The sequence below is a fragment of the Hyperoodon ampullatus genome (assembly GCF_949752795.1).
Source record: "Hyperoodon ampullatus genome assembly, chromosome: 9".
Classification (NCBI taxonomy): Eukaryota; Metazoa; Chordata; class Mammalia; order Artiodactyla; family Ziphiidae; genus Hyperoodon; species Hyperoodon ampullatus.
Window position 1 is genome coordinate 108,011,075 of NC_136922.1, and position 20,098 is coordinate 108,031,172.

Genomic DNA, 20,098 nt, shown 5'->3' on the forward strand with positions numbered 1-20,098 from the left:
CGAGCACCCAGCCCGGCCCGTGGACGCCCAGGAGGCCTGTGAAGGGCCTGGAGCCTCTGCTGGGAGTGGGGTCTGGGACAGGCACTCGCCGTCTCAGTTGTCCCTTTTTCATGTGGAATCCTGTGAACTGTTTCAACTGACAAGAGAGGTCCAGGGCCCCCCACTCAGTGCCAGAGTAAAGACCAAGCAGTTTACATTTTCCCTCACTTAGTTAGTAGACAAATATGTCGCAGACTGAGATGACAGCTCTAAGTGTGGGATGAACTCAGAGAAAGGACAGAATTGGGACGAACACGCCAGGCCCGCCCCGGGGGCCGTGGACGGGCCGCGATGCTCTCCTGGCGCCCCCCTCCTGCCAGGCTCGCAGCCCCTCGGGGCGGAGCCGTCTGCCCTCGGTCACCGGCCCTGTGCCGTGCCCGCTGGCCTCGCTGAGTATTTCACAGCCGGTTTCTCTGAGAGGCCTGTGGGCGGACGTGCCATCGCGCTTGTTGATGCCAGATGGTGGGGAACAGCTCACCTGGGCTCCAAGATGCCAAGAATGTCCCCCAGCTGGGGCCTCCCAGTATGATCTGAGGGGGGCAGCTCTGGGGACTGGTATGTGCCACACGGTGCCCTTGGCTGCGCAAGACACCACTGGTCACACAGCGCCCCCAGGAGGAAGCCAGGCTTCCCGGAACCCTCGAGGTTGACTGTGAGGTGGGGACGGTTCCCTCTCCTCTCACCTGCTAAGACCCGGGCCCCGGAGCACTGCTTCCCAGCTCCCGGGCCTGACCCCCGGCCCCTGAACCCCAGGCCCTGGGTGGCTCAGAGCCTGTGCCGAGCGTCGGCGCTCCTGCCTCAGTGACGGGCGAGAACTGCCCGTGGTCGGCTCTGGGCCGATCTGCTGGGGAGGTGCATGGAGCGCCTGCAGGGGCGCTGCCCCGTCCGCACCCGGGCCTCAGGGAGCAGCCCCTTCGCCGCATGACTCCCCCACCTCCCCTCCTGTCACTGAGTCCTCGAGCTCCTCTGTGACTTCACTGGGGAATATTTTCCACGTACGCTGGAATGTCAGAGAGTTAAAGTCCCCTTAAACACAGGCTGGAGCACGCGCACGCACATGTGCGCACACACACGGGGACCGTGCTGTCGAGTCCTGACTGTCTGGGGCCTCTGGGATGCGTCCCTCCCCCGGTCTCTGCCCTCGGCCCCAAGGCTAACTTCTTCCCTGATTCACACCACAGTCTCTCCCCTCCTCCTGACCTGGCCGCCCACCTGCCCCCAAATCCAGACTTCCACAAAATCCCAGGGTCCTCAGCAGCCTGTGTCCAGCTCTGGGGCCTGAGGAGAGGGGTGACAGGGGGAACTACGGGGCCAGCCACCCACCAACCCACCATGTGCGCGTCTGAGCAGCCGTCGGGCCGGGTGGTGGGCCACTCTGCACTCTCTCCCCGCCCAGCCCCGCGGCTCCAGCCCTCCCCGACCCCCCGGCATCCCCGGGCTTCGTCTTCCTCCCTCTACCCCCGGGCCCAACTGGACAGGCTGCTGCCCACCCAGCACTTACCACCCCCGTGGCTGCCGAGCCACCTGGAATCTAAGGTCCCACTGCTTTCCAGCCCTGTTCTGACAGCCACCCGTGTCCGTTAGGCACACGAACCTCCTTTTCTCCTCAGACCTACCTGCTTCCTCTGTCCCCCCAGCCTGCAGCTCCCACCCCACGGCCTCCAGCGCCGGCGCGGCTCACGTGTCCCCACCTGTGCACAGTGTCCTTCTTGCTTCTGGTATGTTCATAACCACTTTTCTCTCAAGGAATTCCCATTTTTCCCTAACGGAGACTTTCACTTTAGAGAAGCTGCAGGCCCACCTGACCGCCCCTCGATCAGCAAACTTCTGAGCCCCGGCAGACGGGCTGGGGGCAGGGGGACCAGGAGAAAGTGGGGAGGACGGCCCCGCGGGCTTCCAGAGTGGCCCGGGTCTGCGTGCAGGTAGCACGCTCTAACATGCTCACACACGCTCACACGTGTGCACACACGCACACAGACAAACGGAAGACCAGGGGTTACGTGCAGGAGCCCCTCGTAGGAGGGCAGTGCCTGTGCCCTGCGGCCCCCGGCTCACCCGCTGTGGGTTTCCTGTCCAGGCTGCTGGTGGGTCCCACATGCTCTCCTAGAGCCTTTAGTTCCTCAAGCCCGAGGAAACCAGACAGCAGGCAGGCCTTCCACAGGCACTGGGGGAGCCCCTCCTGCCCTTGGCTTCAAGTAGCTACAGCAGAAGAGGGGAAAATATAAGCTAGTGATTTCTGACGACCTTGCTGAAGGTCGCACATCACCCTTCTGTGGCGGTGGTGCCAGCGCGAGAGGATAAGTCCCCGTAACTCCTTCCACCCGCAGACTTGAGCGCAGTCCCGGGAGCCTTAGTTCTGGAAAGCCGGGTTTCCCTGAAGACAGAGCTTGGACACGTCCGGCCTGTCCCTCTGGCCCCCTCCTCAGATCCTGGTAGAGTCCTGCCAGCTCGCGGTAGATGGAGCCCCCCCTCACCGTAGGGCCCCTTTGACTCTGGATACGGGGGTGTGTGACCCTAGTGGTGCAGCCGCGGCCGCCCTGCGGGGGAGGTCAGGGAGGTCAGGGGAGGCCAGGCCTGCTCCCCCCGGAGGAGGGGGCCTCAGCCACGTCTGCGGAGAACGGAAGCTGGTCCTCGTCTGGGGAGACACCGCTATGGCTCCTCCCCACAAAGTCAGGGTTAGGGTCCTGATTCCTGCTCGCTCACCCGCTTCCTGGCCGTCCCAGGTCTCCTTCCTCCATGGTAACGTCTGGACGAACCATACCCAGTGAACGAGTGCCCAGTGACTTCATCAGAAATTCTCTTTGGTCCCCCCTGTTGCGGGGACCACTTTCTAATTGTGCTGAGTCCTCTCCCGCTGCATTTCTGGGGCCAACTCTGAGAAGCAGCGCTTCCTCTGGGCCAACATCCCGCAAACTCTCCCCCGGCCCCAAGGAGACGGGATTAGTGAGCAGTGGTGCTGGGCTGGCAGCATCACCAGAAGTGCGTCCAAATCCAATACTATTTTCTTTTTTTTTCCTGTGGCAAATTATCCCTTTCCTTGAAGGAACAGAATTCATATTAGCACCACCACAAATAATCCCAGTTACACCAAGTTCCCCTTCGAGGACCACAGTCAACGGAGATTTCACCCTGCCTGTCCTTCTGCTTCTCTCCTGGGCCGGGCGTCCGGGTTGTGCGGCTCTGCTCGGCCCACCAGGGACAGGAACACCGGAAGCCTGTGATGCTAAGTCTTTACCTCCAGAGAAAGATAAGCCTGGAAGTCACAGGACTCTGTCACTCCTAACTCAATGAGGACGGCCCCCCAAGGGCACGCAGCAGCGGAAACCCAACCTGGAAGAAGCCCAGTGTGAGACACAAGCTCCTGCTCAACCCCAAGCCCTGGAACTGCCCCGCCCTTCCTGGGGAAGCAGGAAGCTGTCTCAGTGTCTCAGGGCAGCCGCTGGGAAGACGAGAAATTTTAGGAGGTGTGCCAGTTAATTTCACGCGTCACCATGGCCGGGCTGAGGGACTCCCAGGCGGCTGGGTGTGTCCGTGCCCGTGTTTCTGGAAGGGACTAGCACGTGAATCCGTAGGTCACCCCCCACCGCAGGGGCATCACCCCGTCTGCCGAGGGTCTGAACAGAACAGGAAGGCGGAGGAAGGTGACTTTGCTCTCTGCCTGGGGGGACATGCACTTTCTCTCGTCCTTGGACACGGTGCTCGGGGTCTTGGCTTCAGAGGTGGGTTGGGATGTGCACCTTGGCTCCCCCGGGCCCCGGTCTTTGGGTCTGGACCGGAACTGACACCACCAGCTGCCCTGGAGACAGAGGACTTCAGCCTCAGAATCGATGGCCAGCTGCTTCTCTTGGGAGCCCTGCTGACACAGGGTTTCGACCGCTGGCCCAGCACTGGAGGACACCGCTCACCACTCGCCTGCCACGTGCACGGAAGCCCAGGTGGCACTGGACGGCGGCAGGTCCTCACAGGCAGACACCTGCTGACGGGTAGGGAAAAGCACAGCCTTCGAGGAAATCGCAGGAACACACATACAAAGCAGCATCCTGCAGTCACCATCTTTTCTTTTTAAAATCATACATATTTCATTAAGCTTCATGCAGAGTGTCTTCTGATTTATGGTAATTGTCAACAAAAGCAAAGACACAGACGGTTTTTAACCCTGCAGTAGCTAGGAGTTAACCGGCATGAAATTATGTTGTTTTTTCCTTAAAAAAGGGAGGGAGAGTCCCAAACACTGCACACGTCAAATGCGGAGCACGTTGAGTGGCGTGAGCTGTTGGTAACGGCCACCGCTCAGGTGGAGGTGGACGCCAGCGGCCTGTGCCAGGGCCATACCTGACCCAGCGGACACCCTGCCCCGTGAGCCCTGTGTGCTCACGGCCTGGAGGACTCCAGTGAGATGAATTTCCATATCAAACCCAATTTAGATGAAACGTCTTGGTTAAAAAAAAAAAAAAAAAGCCAGCGCATCAATAGCCCCTTGATTAGATTTTCATCTCCTGAGCAGACAAGTATGAATATTTATTACCATGAATGCAGGCTTCCCTCTTTCCATTGCTCTGATCTTGAATATTATCCACTGCTAATTTTTATGAAAATTTGGGCAACATAATGTTTTCACATAAACTGACAGTTCTTGAGATAATCCCGTTATTGTCTGGTCGAAAATGACAGCTTCCGCTTATTCATGTGTTAACGAGGGATTAAATATTGTTTTTCATTCCCATAATCTACGATGGACTGGAAATTAAAAATTGAACATTGTATATTAGCAGGGCTTTGCGGCCCAGAGTTTGTTTGCATTCACTTAGAGAAGATCTGTAAATTAGCAGTTTAACAAGCAGGCCCTTCTATGCTGCTGCAAAGGGCAACATCACAAAGCACCGCTGACACCCCGGGTAAATTCTACAACAGATTCTTTAATCTGCCTGCTGTACACCCAAACGAAAATGTGCCAAGGAAACAGACGCCCTTTGCCAAATAAATAAAATGGCAACACAACTGATATTGTCTCAACGTCAAGAATTTTTCACTACCCCCTCACCCCTGCGGAGGGGAGCGTCTGCATCACGCCCTGGTCCCCACATCCCGAGACACACCTGCCCTGCAAAACCGCCCTGGGGGCCCGGCCAGCGGTGAGCACGGCCAGCCCTCTCACCTGAATGCCCACCGGCAATGGGGACAGTCATTTATCTACACCCGTGGTAGCTGCTACTTTAGTGCTGTGACTGGTGTCCCAGGTCAAACCATGGGTTTGATGGGGTTTTGGACAAGACTATACCGTTATGCTTCTAACCATACACACTACATTTTATTTATTTATGTTTATGTCCCTGACTGGCATGTAGAATTCTTCACCTTTTCAGTTATTGTCTGGCACGGTGTAGAGCACAGGACACAGATATTTCTTAGAAGCCGAGTTGTCCAAGGGTGATCCTTTGTAACTAACCCTAGGGTTAGGGTCAGTGTTAGGGACTGAGCCATGTCCCCCCAGTTCATACACTGAAGCCTTAACCCCAGGACCTCAGGATCTGACTGCATTTGGAGATGAGCCTTTAAGGAGACAATTAACGTAAGGTGAGGTCATGGGTGGGCCCTGATCCACTGGTGTCCTGATAAGAAGAGGAGGTCAGGACACAGACACACACAGAGGGACGACCACGTGAGGACACGGGAGAAGATGGCATGTGTGCCCGAGGAGAGAGGCCCAGGAGGGACTGACTGGCCGACGCCTGGGTGTCAGATCCCAGACTCCAGGACGATGGGTGTCCGTTTCGGCCCGACTGTGGGACTCCCTGAGGCCGTCCTAGGACACCAGCGCAGGTGGCATGGAGACACCCAGCCCTGGCCACCCCTCTCCGTGATCGCAGGCGGTGTTCCCCCAGGAACGGGAAAGAATTAGATGTTTTTAGTGTAGCACTAAGTCCCAGTGCTTGTCAAGGGAAGAATGTTACCTCTTAAAACCCTGCTTTTCGCTTTATGCTCTCACTCAAAACACAGGGCTGTGGTTCAGGGTTTGCACACAGAAGCCTAACTTGCCTCCAAGCGTTCGTTCTACAGGAACAAAGGTGAAGTCTGTGCGGCCAGACTGATGAAGAGTTGGTGCCCCCCGAGCAGCGTGGGGTCACCACCCCAGGGAGGGCCTCTCCCTGCACCCGCTGTCCTGAGGGTCCCCTGCGAGTGACCGTAAGGCACATCCAGCAGACGGGAAGGGCCGTCCAGGTGCCGGAAGGACAGCCCCCCGGGGCTCTGGTCCAGGTTCGGCATCCGGAGGGGCCCTGTGTGGGGCAGGACCACCCGCCTCGTCTCCAGGTGCCGAGCTGTCACCTGCCTGGCGGCGGGGGCCCGAGTGGAGGTGCCGGGGGCTCAGGAAGGAGGAACGTGTGGAGGCACCGAGCATGCACCTGTGACCCCGAGACCAGACCGGGGGCCCCCGCTGTCCCCGAGGGCCCTTCCCGAGGTGACCGCGGGCCCCGCCAGGCTCCAGCAGGCGTAGTGTATACAGAAGTTGGGAAATTAGGGTTTCGCACTTGTGTCATGAGCTCTGCAGGTGAAAATTTTATCTGTGCAGTTAACCTACCACCTAGTTTAAAAATACGTCCTATTCGTGGAGTACAGCAGGTGTCAATGTGCCTCAGGGGTGTAACTAAGGGATTTCAACTTCCAAGAATCTTGAGAAAAAGACAGCAATATGACAATACAGTGAGAATTAGCTAATTTTATAAAAATAACAAATTATTTACTTTTCATGTTTTCTTGAAAATATAAAATTATCATAAAGGCCTGTAAGTGAACCGTTTCCCTGTCTTTCTCACCCAATGAAGTTTAACAGGACAGGCAAGACCAGTCACAGCCCCAACCCTGGATGTGGACGTTAGTTGTCTCCTTCCTCAGTCCCAATCTGCCCATCAGAGTTCACGCATGGCAGATGGGGGCGTGGGGGTCTGGGGAGCGTGCGTGTGCGTCTATGTGCAGGGGGGCCTGGGGGGGAGGGGACCCAAAGGAGCCTGAGGTCCATTCAATCAAACTTGACTGTTAACCGGGAAACCCATGTGGCTAGAAAGGCGAACTCTGTTTACGAGTCAGGTGAGCAAGGCACTGCAACCCCAAAAGGAGAGATTCAGCTGTAGGTCAGTTGATAATCACTCCTGGTGCTTGGATGACACCTGTGATTTTCCGGTGTTGAGGGTCACATGGTGTCTCCCAGAAAGGTGTGTGCACCTCCTGACCTGCAGTCCTGGGAAGGAGCCTTACTTGGCAATAGGGTCTTTGTAGATGCGATCTAGTTAAGATGAGGTCACAGTGGGGCAGGGTGGACCTAATCCAACATGACCCGTGTCCTCAAAAGAGGAGACGCACAGGAGGCCGTGAGAGGATGGGGCAGAGGCTGGAGGGATGCAGCTGAAGACGCGGCAGCCCCAGGAGAAGAAAGAGGCAGGAAGGACCCTCCCCTGGAGCCCCCGAAGGCACGTGGCCCTGCGACACCTGGATTCTGGACATCTGGCCTCAGAACTGCGAGAGAACGCATTTCTGTTGCTTTAAGCCCCCAGTTTGTGGCGCTTTGTTACAGAAGCCCTGGGACCCTGACACCCAGGTCAGTGGTGGCCCGGTCTGGGCAAGAGACTGCTGGGCAGCAGGACCCCAGGGCTGAGGGCCACCCACCAGTTGTGGGCAGCCCCGCAGGACAAGGGCAGGTCATGAGGCCAGTCCTGCAGATGCTACCCCTGCGGTGACATGGGGTAACATGGGCACCGAGGCTTATTAATAGGGTCCCATTTGGGAGGGATGCAGAGACATCACAGGACCTCGTGGCCCCAGTGAGGGTGGGGTTTCGTGGACCGATTTCAGGGCCTGAAGTGGAGCCACAGAGAGGGCACTGCGCCCCGGAGTCCAGGTAAAGGGAGTGGTGGTTCTGCTGGGTCCATGGGACCTCTGACCTCCCCGGATGCTGCCCAGGACTGAGCCCCGGCCTGGGGCCACCGTTCCAGCACCAGCCACCCTTCCCACCTGTAACCACTCTGCTTAGATGCGGGTTGAGGCCTTTGACTGCTGGTGAAACACCAGTGGCCGTGCCGGTGCCAGGTACACTGAGGAATGAGGCCTGGTTTCAAGGGGACGCCTGTGTGGTGGGCCCCGTCCTCACTGCAGGAGAGGTGTGGACCATCTTGACAAACCACACTCACCTCTGCAGTGCTCGCCACCATGGCACTGGCTGCTTATCTGCTTCAACGTGAGATTATTTTAAATTTGGCACTTGATTATATTTTGTGTTACACTGATTACTAATTATTTCACATGGGTGAAAACTGCCTTTTTATTTTAACCCATGGATAAAGCAGAGGGGAAGTATTCAAATCAGCAACTGAGGGATTCATATCAGTTGTCATGGAGATGTGGCCTGGGGTGCTCGCAGTCAAAGAAAGAAGGGCCACAGCTGCCTTGGGGCCAACACAGAAGAGGGGGCCCCTGTTATGTCAGGGATGACAGAGAAAGCGGGCCCGGGTCAGGAGGAAACCTTTTCCAGAGCAACGCAGCTTTCACGGAGGCTTTGAAGCACCAGGAGAGCAATCGAGTGACCCAGGGAGAAGTCAGCACGATGAATCGGCGTGTGCCAGGGTGGGCGCCCACCTGCAGCCCAGGGCTCATGATTCACTGTCCCAGCCAGGGCTTACTGAGTTCCTGCCACGTGTCAGGAGGCACTGGGCGACAGCGACACACATGGGGCTCACTCCGGAGCTCACAGGCTGAGAGACAGACTTGAACTCACGGGACTCAGCATACTCTGGGGAACGCCACGGAGGAGCCGGGCAGGAGGGAGGGGACGGGGGAGCCCTGGGTGACACGCACCTTCTCAGCAATCCGCCCGGAGCAGCTCCCCCACCCCCCGACTCCGGGATCCCCGGGGTGGGTGGGGTGGGGGGAGAAGGTTCTGAAAGCACCGTCCTCAGCGGGGCAGGAGGGCTGGCACCGCCGGCCTGCTACGGGCTGAGCCGCGTCCCCCCTCAGGATGGATAAAGTGGAGTCCTGACCCCCAGGATTTCTGGGTGCGACCTTTACAGAGGGGATCAAGTTACAGTGAGGTCATTAGGGTAGGCCTGAGCCCTGGGTTCCTGCAGCTCCTGCAAAGTGACGCACCCCCGATTCACCCTCCCCTACGAGAATCTCGGGCAAGAGTTGGAAGACGCGTTGGCGGCTGGTGTGGGGCTTCCAGGAGGACAGGCATCTGTGGGCAGGAGACCAGAAGCCAGCTCTGAGGCTGACCCTCCAGTGGACCCATCTCCAAGTGACAGGAGCCTCTGGGATCCTTCCACTAAAGGCGGAACTCAAGACTCTCAGATTCCAAGGCCGGCGAGCCTCGGGCTCGATTCAGGGACGAGGCTCCAGCTCTGGAGGTGACCGCCTGGAGGGCGTTTCCGACCCTAACTCCTCTGTGCCTGGTTCCCCATCCGTGAAGTGTGTCCGCCTGGCGGGACCCTGGAGGGGATGCGCGTGGGGCGCCCAGGACGGCTCGACCGAGCCCGGCGCGTTGGCACCTCCGCTGCTCCGTAGGAAGCTGGGCAGTGGGGAGGGGTTTGCCCTGTGTGCCTGCCTCTCATTTTCTTCACCCTCCTTCAAGCAATTCCGAGTCTTACGGGTTGAGGATTGAAAAGGGGTTTCTGGAATATTACATTCCGAGGGCTCTTACGAGCGTCTCCAGAGTTCAGCTTTTTACATGGAAATTAACTTCTGATTTCATGCTACCCGGCTACGTGGCAGAAGCTGCTCACACGTTATTGAGACGGATGGCCCCTCTGTGTCTTAGGGGGACGACCGTCCAGTCCCAGCCGGACCACGGCCACGCCTGGCAAGGAGACACACATCACGCACTTTCTAGAAAAACGTGGCTGAAATGTCAGAAAGCGGGGGGGACACCTGAGCTGCCGCTGCCACAGGCAGACGATACTTATTTCATTTTCCGTGACTATTTACCTTGATATTGAATAAAAATCGAATCTGTCACCATAGCAACTGCCTCATCACACGGCACCTCACCTGCTTTAGATCACGAAAAGTACTGAAAAGACACCCGTGGGCCCACGTGACCAGCTGCTTTATACAGCATTTCAGAAGAAAAGGATGCCGTTTCATAATAAACTCATATTTGTCAATATGTCAAGTGCAGTTAATTATATCGAACGTATTTTCGTGTGATTTTCTTCACTTTGAGAAATAAGAGAAGGGTATGAACAGTGGGGGCTAGGGCTGCGTTGGGCGGAGTGTGCTGAGCTCTGAGAGGGCCCAGCCAGCAGAGGTGGGGATGTGTCACCACGGAAGGGGCCGTATGGCTGCCCCTGAACTTTGACCTCTATCACGACATCTCAGCCCCGTGTGGGGAATCCTCGGGGCAGCTTCCGACAGGCCGCTGCAAATATTTTAATGCAATTTCATGCAGATTTCCCTTTCAAACATAAATTAGGAATACTGACAAGTAAACAAGCTTCTCTTAGGACTGATGCACATTTTGCATTGAGAAGAGAAACTATCAGTGTTCTCTGTCTAGAAACACAGATTCGAATAAAATAAGGGGATGGGCACAGAATTACAACGCTGAGGAGCCAGAGCCCACAAGGACAGGCACAGGGCGGGGCCCCTGGTGGCTGAGGACACCCCTCGCCCCGGGTGACCGCTGGTGTCCACCTTCGGCCCTCTGGGCACAGCCGGCCTGAGGCTGGCAGGGGTGCAGGAGCCGCTGGGGTGGAGGGTGGATGGCAGCCCCGCCGAGGAGTCCCGGAGTCCTTACGGTTCCAGGGCGCACTTGGGAACACCCGGCATCATCTCAAACTCAACTCGGAGTCTTTACCCAAGAGACCCTGTCAGCTCCGACACCGTCTCCGTCTTACTCGTTATACTTAACTGCAAACACTACCAACTTCCCCCTCACGCACTCTTGAGTCCGCGGCTCTGTCTCTATCTGACAAGCCCCATCCTACACCCGTCACAGCTCTGCACCCGCCCGGGGCGTCGGGTGGGATCCCTCCAGGCCTCTCCTGCCCCTCTGCTGTCCACACACACCAGGGCTCTTTGTCCTGAATTTCCAAATATGGGCCTTGATCTGAACCCAGGATATTTTAAATTACTTATTGCGTCCTGCTTGTGCATATACACACAGCACCGTCTTCATAAATATGTGATGACTCAAGTTATTTGAAACATTCTCTACAGCCACCTGAGAGCCACGCCACGCTCACACGTGGTGGTGTTTCCTCTTGCGTCCTCACTTATTCAAAAGCGAGTATGTGCTCAGTTACTTTGGTTGCATGTTTTTTCTTTATTAAAACTAAAAAATGGTATTGAAGATAAAACGACAAAGAACTATACACACACACTGAACCAATATTTATCTCCCAGTGTGACTCCGGTCCTAGAATTATGTGGATGTAACCACAGGGGAGACTTGGTGAAGTGTACATGGACACCTCTATACCATCTTTGCAACTTCCAGTGAATCTATAATGATTTCAAAATAAAAAGTTAAAAAATGGTACTAACAAAAATTTTGGAAAAGGAGAGAACTCTCTTATGATCCCACCAACCCTGTTCTAGAGCTGACCTCACATTTGCACGTGGTCCTCCAGCCCGGATCTGTGGGCACAGACAGTTTTCACAGCTGCCCTTAAGTTCAGAGGTGTCACAATGATTTTTAGTGAAATCACTGAATCCGTTTATTTGATTACTATAATATAATTAGTTACCTTCCTCTGTTTTATACTTAGATCAGTTTTGGTTTTTCCAAAGCTTTGTTTTTTCCTTTTCTTAGCTAGTGAATGATACTCTTAAGATAAAATTCTGGGAGTATGATTACTGATCTGAAGGGTAAGTTTTTTTTTTTTTTTGCGGTACGCGGGCCTCTCACCGCCGCAGCCTCTCCCACCGCGAAGCACAGGCTCCGGACGCGCAGGCCCAGCAGCCATGGTTCACGGGCCCAGCCGCTCCACGGCATGTGGGATCTTCCCGGACCGGGGCACGAACCCACGTCCCCTGCATCGGCAGGTGGACCCTCAACCACTGCGCCATCAGGGAAGCCTGAAGGGTAAGTTTTTTTAAAGCAATAGATTCCCACTGTCATGCTGCTTTCTAAGAGTAGAGTTTAAGTGTTAGCACTTTTGATTTTATTAAAGAACCAAGACTATTACCCGTAAGCCCCTCTGTAACCACTTCCAAGGATGAGGCTTCGGACTGGATGCCCGGATGTTACCGGGTACCCGCAGGCTCCTCACTGGAGGGTCCTCTGACGCATCCGCCCCCCGGCCCCCAGCTGCCACGGGGCTTCCTGCCTCACTGCAAACTTATCTGCCCCCCCGGCCCGAGAGCCAGTCATCCGCTGCCACGGCCACAACGCGCTCCCACAAGCCAAGTGCCCCATCGCCTGTGAGTCCCGACTGCATACCTGTTGGTGTTTACTAAGCGTGCTAAAGGCAGGTGCCGGCTCCATCCACGCGTGAAGAGCGACACGTGGGGGGTGACAGCTTCCCCTCAACCTGATGACTACGTGGAGCTCCGTCCCACCATCTTCGCTGGAGGCGGGGTTACTCTGTGCCTTCTTCACACCTTGGCAAAGGGCCCTCGACATCAAGTCATCCCCCGAGTCCAACCAGACCTGTGGTCGGGTCTCCGGGGACTCGGCTGGACACTCGCTCGCCCGAGGGTCCCCGTGACTCGGGCCATCCCCGCCTGCATTTCTCTGCCCACTGATGTGTGATGCCCAGTTGCTCTCAGAAATCCCTAAACCACTGGGCTCAGGTTTTGATAACGCTCATTGAAGCAGCAGCATCCCTTCAAGCAGACACGCGATGACCAAGTGGGGTCTGCAGAGGAAACGAGCCATTTTCTCAGACATCCGTCACGGACCCCGTCCCACCTGCTCGGTCTCATGGGACGGCTGTCAGGCGCACACAGCCACCGACACACACATCGCACAACAAAGTCACACTGGCTTGTGGGGGGAGGAGCATGACCATGGTTTCGCAGACTCTCAAGGGGCTCTGGGGATCGACACAGTCTTGGCCACAAAAATCCTTTCTTTGGACAAAATCCTACCCAGGACCCCAAACAGTGACTGAGCAAGGGGAGCTCATTGGGTTAAACCAGCGCATGGAGGGCGGTTTGCTGGGGCTCCACGGCCTCCCGCCCCCGTAGGGCAGAGCTCTGGAAGCCCAGGGCTCTTTGAAGTACCTGAAACCAGGTCTGACATCCCACGGCATGAGTGGTGGGTGCAGGACACACTGCCCCAAACATGACACCTTGGCCGAAGGTGTCTCCAACCTTGTCCACCCCCTTCTCCCCGAAGCAGGCCCGAGACCCTCGTGGGAGCTGTGCCTGCCCTGTACCCGCTTGGCTGCAGACCCACCTCAGGTCCCCACGCCCCCTGGTCCTCCCCACCAACCCAGCAGAAGGCGCCCGGTCTACCCACGTCCGCAGGCTTCACTCCCTGACGTGTCCCGTGAAACTCAGATTAAATAAAGGTGCTGCTTTGCTCCTGTCGTCTGTCTTCATCAGTTTACCTTCTGGAGCCGAGGGCCCTCAGCGGGTCCGGAAAACCTCCTCCTCCCTCTTCCAGAACCTGCGTGGAGGACTGTCCCCTCCTGCCTGACTTTGTCTGGGAGGCAGCCCGTCCGGGGCTGAGCAGGGTGTCTGCACCGGGAACGCGCTGATTCTGGGCTTCCCTGTCGAAGCCCCGAGCATCCCGCGGCTGCTCTGAGACTCCTGCTGAAACGTGGGCAGGTTAATCGTTAATCATACTGCGTTTATCACACTATCAAGAACTTAGGAAGTCATGACTTATTTCAGATACACCTTGGAAGCCATACTCATGGAAATGCTCGCCTGGGGACAATCATCTATTTTTCTTCCAAATACTTGAGTTTTTCTTGGTAATATCATAATCTCCCTTTGGAAGAAACATGACTTTATTCATTTGAAAAAATGTGAATACTTTTAAGATATCAGAAATTAGATTTTGAAACACATCAAAATACCACCAATCTATCAGGAACGTGTGTGTCTACTGTAGTCTGTTCATTTCCTTTAAATTTTGTTTTGAGATATTTCCATTTGGCTTAAAAGGTTTTAATTCCTCTATCTGTCATCACATGTTGAATCACAAGCACCAGGGAGACATTCGGTAAATGCTGTTAGATTTCGAGGAATCAAACTCTGCTTTACTTTCCAGAGTCAGGAATTAGCAGAGACATTCATATCAAATACGTTTCAAAGAAAATCAGAAGCATCAAAATCAGGCTCAATACTGCAGGAGGCAATTAAAATTAGAAAAAGAAGTATTGTTAGCTTTTTAAAAATATCTCTGCTCCCGTTTTCAGGATCCAAAACTCACTCCAAATATACAAACGCTCCTTCCCTCCATCCAGACTGGAGACTGGTCAGGCAAAGCTGCATGGAATGTGGGTTCTGGGCTTGAGAACCCATCAGAATGACCTCAGACAACTTCAAAAGTGACAGCAAAACTGCCTTTTGAAATGGAAAACTGCCACGTGGAAGAGGACAGGAGACTGGAGAGCTGGTCTGCGTGGACCAAGGAAACCCCTGGGGCCCTAAGAAGACGAAGGCGGCTCAGGGAGAATTAGGGTGGGCAAGCCTCTCACTGCCACGTTCCCATCGGTGAATGAAGTATCAATAAATGCTCTGGGACGTGGCCATTTTCTGCCCCCAGGGAGGGTGAGGTCAGGCTCCTGGCCACTTGGGGACCAGAGAGGAAGCAGATCAGACTCGATGAAAATGCAGGAGTGGTGCAGCGGGGGTTCTGCTCTGCCCTGTGCCCCCCGCCCCACCTCCCGCCCCCAGTCTAGGTGGGACCTCCTGCCCCCATGTGAGACGGGCACCTGGAACAGGCAGAGGATGTCCCTCTGAGGTTAGGTTGTCATCTTCACAGACAAGCCAAGAGCAACTCAGGCTCCCAGTTCCTGGACAGCATGTCACCAGCTTCCACTTCTGAGCCCAGGAGCTGGGGGCAGAGCCAGGTGGTGGCGGGACATTAAGAGCCCTGCTTTGCCCAGGCTCGGGGAATGCGTCACAGGTCTCCAAGGACAGAAAGGCAGGGGCCGGCGGCTGTGCGTGCCTGGAACACAGCGAATGGGCCCGGCTGCAGGTAGACTCTGGGGTCATCATCATACAAACAGTATAAAGGCCATGGCCTCGGGGAGACGCAGATCCCACAGAGAGAGGCGCTCCGCGCAGCCGGGCTTCAGCAGAAGGTCAGTCGGCAACGCTCAGGACAGTGACCACTGCAGATGGGCCGACAACTGAGGTCCTGGGGCCGCAGACGGTGGACCCTCCAGTGGGCAGTGGGGACCAGGCCTGGCCGGGTGTCAGGAGCAAACAGGTGCCGACGTGTCTGCACGAGGGATACAGACACACTTGGGGGTAGTTTTGTGATGAAGGAGACAGGGAGCCAGTGGGAGGGGAGAGCGCTGACGTGGTGAGACCAGCGTCCCGGGAGCCCTCACTTCAGTGAATCGGAAAACACTGGAGCATATCTGTGTGCTGACCGGATGGGGCCAGGGAGACGGAGCAGTGGCGACGCAGGAGAGAGGATGAGAGGTCAGGAAGGAGGCCGTGGGGGGCACCGTCCCCAGAGGGAGGGGGTGTGGGCTCCCCGAGGGAGGCGCGGGTCTCCGCGCAGGGATGCAGGCAGCAGGTCACAGATGGGGCGGCCGTGTGTGCGTGCACTGGGTGCTGCCTGCTGGGCGCAAGGAGGGTCGTGGGCGGTGAGCAACCCCCTCTGGGATCTGTGCCTGTGACCCCTAGTGAGAGGAGTCTGCAAAGTCCTAACACACCGCCTCCACCCTCCCGCTGCCCAGGAACCACAACCACGGGGCGGGCGGAGGACCGGGCGGCTCCAGGCACCTCCCAGCCCCCGGCTCTGCATCTCCCACCCCAGGCCCTGCCTACCCCCTGCTCCAGGGCGGTCCAGCCCGCTTCCACCGAACACACTCCCTGCCCCCCGCACAGGGAGGGGTGAGGGTTAGGCCCAGCGCCTGCGCTTCCTCTGACCCCAGAACACCAAAGGCCCTAACCCGAGTCAGTCTGGATTTGCCCCCGGCCGCTGGGCACCAGGGCTGCTCCTGCAGGAAGGACACCTGCTGAGGCCGAGGGACAAGGGGGAGGGGAGGGGCCGCGGATCAGAACCTTGCGTCGCGGGCCTGGAACCTCCGAGCCCTCCGGCCCTTCCCGCCAGTAGTCACTGCACCCCATGGGGTACAGATGGTCTTAGGGACCCACAGACTCCCGGCGTCCCCCTCCCCCTCCCCGGCCGCCAAAGTTACTGTGAGTTTCGGGAGAAAAGACCAGGATTTCCTCAGCTGTCAAAGCCTCATCGACCCAGCCCCGCGCTCTGATGAGTCTGCGGTCACTGAGCTTCCTGTCCGCGCCGTGCCCGCCGCGTGCCGGGAACACGGTGACTTCAAGGCCAGCGCCCCCTGCGAGGCGCCCCCGGCAAGGCACCCGCCCGCTGCCTGCAGAGCTGGAGGCTCCGTCTGCGGAGGACCAGCCACTAAACAAGTTCCTATTTCAAGAGCCGGGACTCGTGACGGCCGAGCGGAGCCTCCCCCAAAGACAGCGGCTGGCCTTCGAGTGGCTCCGTGGGGGCATCTCCGCCCTGGGCGATCCGGAGCATCGTAAATAAGCGCCCTTAATAGTTAATTACGGTCACGGCGGGTGCCGTGAAATCTGGGATTCAGACGCGCAAGCACAGACAACCGCCCCCGAGAGGAGTCGCGTCCGCAGTCCTGCGTACAATTCATTAACTGCCCGCGATATGGGGCTCAGGCGTCCGCCAGGGCCTGGGGCTGAGTGCCCTCGGCTCTAATTGCTGATGGAGAGTTTGGTCAAGTACCTGCTTCTGAGGCCAGCGCGGCGACGCTGGGACACGATGCCTCTGAGGGTCATTAAATTTATCAGCAGTCGTCCTCCTGTCATACCCCACCCCATACATGTCTTTAACAAGGAAGACGAAAGCGTGCCCCCAGACCCAGAGGAAACAGCAACTTCTCTTGCTATACAGACTCAGCAACTGAGAATCGTCTGAAGGAGGAAGTACACGCTTCCGTAGGAGCCAATGTTTTCTTAGCCATGAGCGCTTTTTCTTGGGGAGACACCGAATCACGATTTCAAAGGCAACCAAACAGTGCCAGACGAGCCTGGCGTGGCGCATCAGCACTTCCGCCGACGGGACGGGAGGACTAACCCGGCCCAGACGCCGGGGCCCCCGCCACCGCAGCCCCCCGCCTGGCGCCGACTGACCTCCGCCCCCGGCCCGAGTCTGCCAGGCCGCCCGGACCACACTGCCCGCAGCTACTCACCGAGCCGACTCCGGTCTGAAGAACTCTCAGTCCAGACATCTTTTCCAGTTGGTCCTTGTTGTCAGCTGTTAGGGGAAATTAAGAAGTAAGCGGTCAGCTTTGAGAGGCAAGCGTCCTCCAGACGCCCTGAGCATCTCCCTCTGCAGACACGTCCATAGTCACCGCCAGATCGCCATTTTAACGGGTGCTGTGGACAAGCCTGGGGCGGAAACCGGGGCAGCGGGCTCCCCGCCGAGGGGCCGGCAGATGTAGGGCCAGGACGTGAGTCCTTCCAGCTTTGCCCACAGAACGTGCACAGGAAATTCACAGCATCCTTGTCAAGACTGGTTGAGAAATGGTGGGCAGACCTGCTTGGCAAACTGTAGAGCCTTACTTTCGAACGATATGATGGTTACAAGTATATAATCATTGGGAACTGGGTTCCATTCACAAGCAGCCCGCGTTCACAAGACAGACTCGCTAGCAGGCAAGACTGAACTGCGCCTTCGTTCCGTGATTCCTGGGAGCGGCTGTACCCCTCTCACTCCTGCCCCAGGAGAACACCCTATAATAATGTGCCTCCACCACCATCAACCCTCATCCTAGTTTGCTCCTGACTTAGAGCGAGGAAGACTCTCCGAGAATAAATTACCCTCCGTGTCAGACCAAGTGGATTGAGCCCTGGAAACAATTAGCAGCCGGAGAGGAAGCCTGGTTAATCCCAATGCCAGCATGGCAAACCCACCAGAGGCGGTCCCCACCTCTTGGAGAGGAAGTGTGTCACAAAGCAATTGACCTTGGCTTACGATTCTGTAGAAGTATTCTTTCGGATAAAGCCCCTGTCATTTTGGAAATGAAAACCAGAAAAAAATAGATTTTATGGGAAACCCTAAGAAGGAAGAGTGCATTGCCAACGTGATTAATGCAGAACGAGATAGCAAGAAAATAGCAATTACTTTCACCTCTTATTGTAAAACACCTACGTTAGTCTTGGGTAATGAAATTATATCTTTCAGAGGGATACAAACCGGATCCTGCTATGGCCCGCCTCCCCCGCCTCTGGGGCTCTCTCATCGTCTGGTGGAAAGTTTTCCTTTGAACAAACCAACGTTATTTCTTACATTTAGGTAATTATGCATGCACTGGGGCGGGGGGCAGACGCCAACCTGGGGTTAGAGCACCAGCACTTTAAGAGCCTCTAAGCTGCGGGATGCAGAGGGGCGGGGGTGGGGGGCAGCGGCCCAAAGGTAAACCTTGAATGGACGAGAATATTCTTAAGAGACAGAGTATAAAGCAACTGATTGTCATGTTCCCCTGTGAACAAAGGAGGCATTTTGCTGAATGACAGGCCCCTTGGGGATAATAGTGAGCCTTCAATAGGCTGAGGGACACAAAGCACAAAGTAAAGATGGAAATGAAAAGTACTCCACTATCGCTGCCGAGAAGTGACAGGCATTCCAGGCTCAGGAATGAACAAACCAGCCGGGCAGTAAGATGCAGATGACCCAGCCCAGGGGTCAGCAAACCTGCTGGGAAGGCCAGGTGGAGACACCCGAGGCTCGGCTGCCATGGGTCCCCACCGGGCGGGCAGTGTGACGGCTGCGGGGACGGGCCCGGGGGACGAGGGACAGGTCCTGGCTGTGTCCTGCACAAGCCCGCGGAACCCCGAGGTGACTGTGGGCCTTGCTCGCTGCCCGAAGACCCGCCCCCCGCCCCCGACGCCGGGCAGAAGGCTCTGTGCCTGGGCCCTGTCCCCGTTCCACACGTGGCGGGAGTGTCAGTCTCAGCACAGCCTCCCTGTGTCCCCCAAGCATCACTGCCACCGGCCAGTCCAGGGTCCGGGCTGGCTCCTCGCCCCAGGCCCTGGCAGCCGCTTCCCTGCCCAACACCCCCCCGACCTCTCCCCTCTGTGAGCACAGCTCCGGGCCCCCCGAGTGGGGTGCGGAGGGGGAGGGGAGCCGCAGCGCCCGGTAGTGGCGAGATGTACAGGCGACTGGCTGGGTATCGAGGCCTCTGTCTTTAACGTAATTAACTGCAAGTGTGTAAAACTTAATTTTTCATAACGGCTGTGTTTAATAACCGGCTCAAAAAATTCCTGAAAAAGTAAAAACGAGCTCCAGTAACCGGTCCAGCTGGCTCCAGCCCCATACGTACAGTACTTTGTTTCTACCCAAAGTCTAGGTCTTAACGTGTCACGTTTCCTTGATTCTAAAATGCGTATTTCCCCGCATCTCAACACGTCTGCAGTCGGGCTGTTCCAGCCACCATCGTGGGAATGGGGCCCCCTATTGACCGACCTCAGCTCATGGCCTCGGAGGCTGCGGAGGAAAGACACACGACCTCGTTTCTACCAGAAAATTTCCCACGGGCACCTCCGACAAAGCAGAAACTTCTAGAAGGGGCATCAGCTGCTTGGAAGGTCACCCCAGAGCCTACCTGAGCAACGTTCCTGATGGCGGCATCATCCTCGGAAACCCATGGGCGTCGCCTTGGAAAGTGACGTCATTTCACCCTCATGGTGACCCATCCCCAAGTGCGGCCTCTGCGGACCCTCCGGGCTGACCGCCTCTCAGGGTCCACGTCCTGCCTGAGGGTCCAGCCAGGGAGCCCAGGGACCCAGACTCGTACTGACAAGGGGTTGCGTCTGTTAAGGGTTTGTCACTGAGAACTGATACAGCACTCCACGGAATTGTCCCTGAGAAACGAAAACCCTGGGATGGATGGGACGG

The 20,098-nt window shown here is 56.7% G+C and overlaps 1 protein-coding gene across 1 annotated transcript in view; it reads right to left on the bottom strand.

Moving 5' to 3' along the window:
- The window catches only part of PTPRN2 (protein tyrosine phosphatase receptor type N2), a gene marked incomplete at both ends in the record, with an annotated part of 706,645 nt that overhangs the window by 237,046 nt on the left and 449,501 nt on the right, over window positions 1-20,098 (bottom strand). The window contains one exon of the mRNA XM_079711893.1: window positions 17,391-17,455. Coding sequence (XP_079568019.1) covers window positions 17,391-17,455 — 65 coding nt within the window. The remainder of the gene's footprint in view (window positions 1-17,390; window positions 17,456-20,098) is intronic.